General features: G+C 40.1%; 1 protein-coding gene across 1 annotated transcript; it reads left to right on the forward strand.

Annotated features, from left to right (window-relative positions):
* The first annotated feature begins 1,993 nt into the window (after positions 1 to 1,993).
* On the forward strand, positions 1,994 to 5,545 carry LOC100277047 (glycine-rich protein). The gene is made up of 4 exons (NM_001150715.2): positions 1,994 to 2,256; positions 4,795 to 4,898; positions 4,996 to 5,170; positions 5,252 to 5,545. The coding sequence occupies exons 1-4, from the start codon at positions 2,238 to 2,240 to the stop codon at positions 5,284 to 5,286; spliced, it is 333 nt and encodes a 110-aa protein (NP_001144187.1). The 5' UTR covers positions 1,994 to 2,237; the 3' UTR covers positions 5,287 to 5,545.
* Positions 5,546 to 5,956: the final 411 nt, after the last annotated feature.

Consider the following 5,956-nt stretch of genomic DNA (forward strand, 5'->3'; position numbering starts at 1 on the left):
GTCATCGTGCTGTTGTGCGACGTCGTCTACTCCTCCACTGCTCCAGGACCCAGTCACCAAACAAGAACAAAGAACTGACAAAGTTGAAGAACGGATGGTCTCTTTGAGCCCTCGGGAAAAACCAACACAATACGGAATTATCAACAGATGTCAAACCAAAACATTTCAGACTTAGAGCATCTCCAACAACGTGACCTATAAAAATGCCTTATAATTTAAAAATAAGTAAATTTTATAGAATTTAGGGCACCAACAAAACACCCCGCTCCAACAGTAAAGCCCCAAATCTAGATTATAGGGCAGCCCACTACGGTGTAGTATATTTGAGGCACTTGAGAGGGTGTCCTATAGTTTTTTGACAAAATTTGTTGAATTGAGGCACTGTTGGAGTGGTTTTTCCTGTGTAGAGCCCTATATTTCAATTTGAGGCACTAGTTTAAGGCATTGTTGGAGATGCTCTTAGGGAGCTAGAGCTTTCAGACTTGGGGGCTAGTTTGGGAGTTTAAATACCGGAGTGGATTGGAGGAGCTAAAATCTTTTTCTTATTTAATTTTGAATAAGAAAGAGATTTTAGCCCCTTCAATCTCCTCTAGTTTTATGGCTCCTAAACTAGTCACTAGAGATTCGGTTGCTGTAGATTATAGTCAATTCCTTAAATACAACAGCACTTAGCATATCTGCGCCACAAGAAACTGAGCGAGAAACGAACATCCGCGACGCACGCGCACGACAAAATCTGGGAACGAACATCCGTGAGGCGCGCGCATGCCAGGTTCCTCGCTCGACCATAGCCTCCAGCACACAGGATTAGAATGTCCATACCATTAGAATGCTTTAAGAATTTATAACACATGAAAGTAAGAATTTATAACACATGAAAGTCGCAAAACATTTTATAACACCCGAAAGTCGTAAAACATGTGTTTAAATTATACATAAGAAAATATAGAAATGTAAACATAAAGGATAGAAAACATAAAGTTAGATCTCATGTTTATTTTTCTTGAAAATTGTTACCAAGGATGTCATTCCATAGAAATTTTAATCCTTTGTTGTGAAGACTCTTAGGCCCCGTTTGTTTCGTTGGAATTGAATTCTATTCTAATAATTATAATTTTGACAAAACTAACTGAGTTAATATATTTATTTATGTAATGTATTTGTATATTATCCTAAATCATATCAGATATATAGTTATACACTACATTTATGTTATAGAGAAACAAGTAAAAGAGTGTGCTATAAATTTTACATTAGAAAAGTAGCATGTAAATCTATAGAATTAATTTTCATCTCACACCCCATGAATTTGAGAGACTTATATATACACTTTGGAAAATTGTGGAATGTCACATTATATAAAAAGGCTACTGTATTAGTTAAATTCCAATTCCTCAAAATGAAGTGAAACAAACGGACCCTTATTGAAAAACTTTTTAGGCCCCGTTTGTTTTCCTTCATTTGAGAAATTGAAATCTAACTAATGGAGTAGGCTATTTTTTAGAACGTAACATTTCATAACTTTCCAAAGTTTATATATAAGATTATATCAAATTTATAGGGTGAAAGATGGAAATGGATTCTATAGATTTGTATGATATTTTTCAAATATACAAATTATAACACACTCTTTTACTTGTTTCTCTATAGCATAAGTATAGTATATAACTATCTCTTTCATATAATTTAAAATAATATATATATATATATTATCATAATATATTAACTTAATTACTTTATATCTAAATTATAATTATCCGAATCAATTCCAACGAACAAACAGGGTCTTATATAAATTAAATTCTCTAAAATTATTTTGTTTTCCTCCGTTACAAATCGAAGACCTAGTCTTGCTTTCTCAATTAACAGATATTCACGACCTGTTTGTTTGATTTTAGTTAGTACCGGCTACTACTATATTTATAATATTTTTGTCTTTATAAATTATAGTAGTATCATTATAAATAGCTGGTTTTAATCTGAAAGAATAACCAGCTGCACCACTAATCCACTATACAGCACCAAGTTTGAGGGCTCGATGCTGGTTGACCTTGACCTTGTGCTCGTCAACCGAGTCCCGACTGCATCGATCTGACGGCCTTTCTACGCGCAACGACGAAGCTTCGCGAATCCCCTCCTTCCTTCGGCCTCACCTTCTTATTCTCCGCCGAACAAGTCTTAGACGCCTAATCCGTAGTTTACATCCCGAAGGGCGGCAAGGGTGATCCAGGCCGACCATGGCTTACGTCGAGAGAGGTAATCTGATTTCCGAAGGAATAGCCCCATAGGTTAGGAATTGCTTGTTCATGGTTTCTGCTGGTGGGTTCGCTGGCGGTCCGATCTGTCAATTGATCTAACTGATTATTCGCATGGCTATCCCCATTGTCATCTGGGTTGAGCACCTAGTCCTATTAGTGGGTTCGTCTGGTGGCCCGATCTGTCAATTGATCTAACTGATTATTCGCATGATGCTATCGAGATTGTCTTCTGTGTTGAACACCTAGTCCTATTGATTTGGGTGCTAGATTATCGACTGATGCTGTCTCTATAATCTTGTATTTCTAGAAGCATACGGGAACTCCTAGCAATAAGCTTTAGGATGGATGTTAGCCCATGTTTTTTTCTACTTAGCAAGCAGATCATTCTTACTGCCGTTTTCTCTGCAAAACAAATGTAGTTTCAGCCGGAATTCTAGTAGGTGTTTGGATGAAGGGGAATTTAGGTCATTTTCCCACTCAAACACCGGGAATTCTGGAGGGGATTTAAGTTCCCAAATTGAATAAGAAGGGGCTTTAGCCCCTTCAATCCCATCCGGTTTTGTGGCTCCCAAACTAGCCCTTAGGGTTGATTTGGTAACAATAGGATCACAGGGGGATTGGAGGGAATTGGGGGGGGGGGGGATGAACTAATTTCCCCCTCAATCCCCTCTAACCCCCCGTGATCTCTGGTCACCAAATCAGCCCAGTGGTAGGAATTACGGGCTGCAGCAGTGCGTGCAACTCTTGAATTGACTGAATTACATGCATTGGTTATGCAACCATATGTTTATGTGAGGCATTATGAATAATTACGGGGGGGGGGGGGGGGGGATGAACTAATTTCCCCCTCAATCCCCTCTAACCCCCCGTGATCTCTGGTCACCAAATCAGCCCAGTGGTAGGAATTACGGGCTGCAGCAGTGCGTGCAACTCTTGAATTGACTGAATTACATGCATTGGTTATGCAACCATATGTTTATGTGAGGCATTATGAATAATTACTGCAAAGGAGACACTGATAAGCAAAAAAAAACATGATTAATAACTGGAGCACTAGGCATCTGAACAGAACTGTGATTCGATGCTTGTGCTGGGTCGTCAGCCATTCTTGATTTAGCAGCCCTAGTTTTACATCTGAACTCACTGGAGACAGGGCCCTTGGTTTTAGAACAGAGGAAATTTGCTAATAGGATCATTGGAATTTTCGTACATACTTGATATTTTGAGCAAAAGTGCTACTGTAATTTGGTATTTTTGGCTATCAGTCATACTGAGTTTTTTTTTTCCAAGAAAAAGCTTGAGTTATTTCCTTGTACTTGCTATTATGTTAGATAATGAATATAAGTGACTTGCAAATTCGGTAAGATTTTGCTTTGAGTTAGTTACTTGGGCCTCATCAAGGAGGCTTGTAGAAAACAGAACACAACAAAAGATATCAGCTGTACATTTTTTAGTGCAAGTGTAAAAGTAATCGTGTATACCTAAAGCAGGAATGTTGCATGCATGCTGGTAGTGGTGGTAAAGCTGCCTTTGGTGGGGACAGTGGGTGCTGGGTGGCACTGGTTTAATTTTTCTTCCTTCTAAAAATTGTATATGAACTATAGAAGTACTAATTGGAAGTATTGTTTGGGGATTTTTTTTGGTTCTGAAATCTCAGTGGAATCCAATTCCCTGCATAATAAAAAAAACCAGTGAGATTTCCTTGTTTGGGGGTTTTGTTTTGCACTGATCTGATCACTCTCCTAATATATGAGACACCTGCGGGTGAGCACCTGTAATCCTGTATCACTTAAGATCAATATGGAAAGGCGATCTTTGAATGTGCTTCTGTAGCTGAAGATGAGTTTATATCAACTCATTCAAAACGTCATTTTTTTACAGTTTTCTGCTGAAAACTAAAGTAAATTAATGTAGAAAGTAGTATTAAGTTTCCTGGAGATTATTCCTGATATAATAGAAGTTGAAAGTTTGAGGTGTTCTTAAGTGTTTGATTTCCCTTCTCTAAATTCAGCAAGTAACATATCACATGTTGACAAAAGTAAATCATTGTGGCAAAACATCGCAGGATCATAATATCTGTTTGAGGCAGTTTATGGTTGCTTTTCTTGTAAAACGAAGGTTTCCCGGGCTGAGTTTGTATTCGTTTGTGTGGTTCCTTCTTTATTGGGGATCTTTTATACCCTTTCAGTTCTTAACGTACAGTTTTTTTTTGGTGGGGGGGGGGGGGGGGAGAACAATGTTGCATTCAGTTTTGAAGGATCTTTTATTTTATTTTTTATGAAAACATGCAGTTATTTGGATAAACCACATTAGATATGCGCCAAAATTGAAATGCTTGTACTCGGTCTGTATAGTGACCAAGTCATTCTTGAAATTCTTAGGATTCCATTTTAGGCCCTCCTCCTCCCTCTCCCTTCATCAACGCAAACACACACAGTGGATTGCCTTTTTCTTAATTCTTACTTATATAGGCGGGTTTGTATTTATAATCTATCAAAATCAGAGGAAAGCTCATTTCCATCTGTACTTTTTGCAGGTGTTGTGAAAGACAAGCGGACTATATGGCGACTGAGCATAATCTCAGACTTCTTTCGGGCTATTGTCAACTTCATCAGAATCTTCTTTGACACACTGTTCTCAGTAAGTAAAAAAAATCTCACGGCTAACTTTTCATTTTGTTGCATGTAATTTCAAGATTTGAGAAACAGAATCTAATCCTTGTGCTTGAACCTTCTAGGTGGACAAAACTGACAGCTACAAGAAAGGGTATGGTGCTGGTAAGAAGTGGGATGGTGGACCTGGTGGTGGTGGTGGGCGGGGCCCATATGGAGGTGGAGGTGGTGGATTTGGCGGCGGAGGTGGAGGTGGTAGGGGTCCTCGCACTCTATCTGACATCCAATCCAATGACCACAGTATGTGCACGATCTCCGGACTACACTGTTCCATTTCACCATTGTGAACTTCACTTTTCTAAAGATGAGTTCTGATTTCAGGTTCTCTCCCTGCTTGTGGATCCTGCTGCGGCTAATGAGCGCACAGCCGTTCTGCCTGATGACTGCTTAACAGATGAATACACATGCTTCAATATGTTCTGAAGAACATCATAGCTATCAATATGTATTTCACTGTCAGACGATTGTATTATATATAATTAGTGTGTCGTTTATTAACAGTTAATTTACCTGTAACTTGACTCTGGCATGATTCACATGGCACATTCATGGTTTATCTTTTGTGTACTGCTGTCCGGTTGCATAATCTCTATTTATTTATTAAGGTTTACTTGTTAAGGCAGCAAGGGTAGTTTGTCTTCCTTTGGTTCTGTCGTCTTGTCTCCCATTGATCTAGACCGTCTGTATCCGCTCCCACGTCCATCCAGTCGTCCACCATGTGCGAGGCTCTCGCTCCTCCCTCCACAGCAGCCGCTGCCTCGTTTTTCCCCTTTCGGGCAAACTGTCAATGGGCATCACAACCGTGGGCGTCCTCCCACTGCTCCTCCCCCGCCACGCTTTTGTGTTACGCCACCCTATTCTGCCTCCAACCGTCGCCCCCCAGATCCCACGCCCCCACCCTGACCCCACGACGACAATGATGAGTGCCACCACCGGCGGCCAAATCCACATCCCACGAGGACATCACCAATGAAGATGATCTTCGTGTCCCTCAGCCCGGTGCGCAGATCGGCCGTCGGGGGAGAC

This window comes from Zea mays, chromosome 1 (assembly GCF_902167145.1).
Source record: "Zea mays cultivar B73 chromosome 1, Zm-B73-REFERENCE-NAM-5.0, whole genome shotgun sequence".
In the NCBI taxonomy this organism is placed as follows: domain Eukaryota; kingdom Viridiplantae; phylum Streptophyta; class Magnoliopsida; order Poales; family Poaceae; genus Zea; species Zea mays.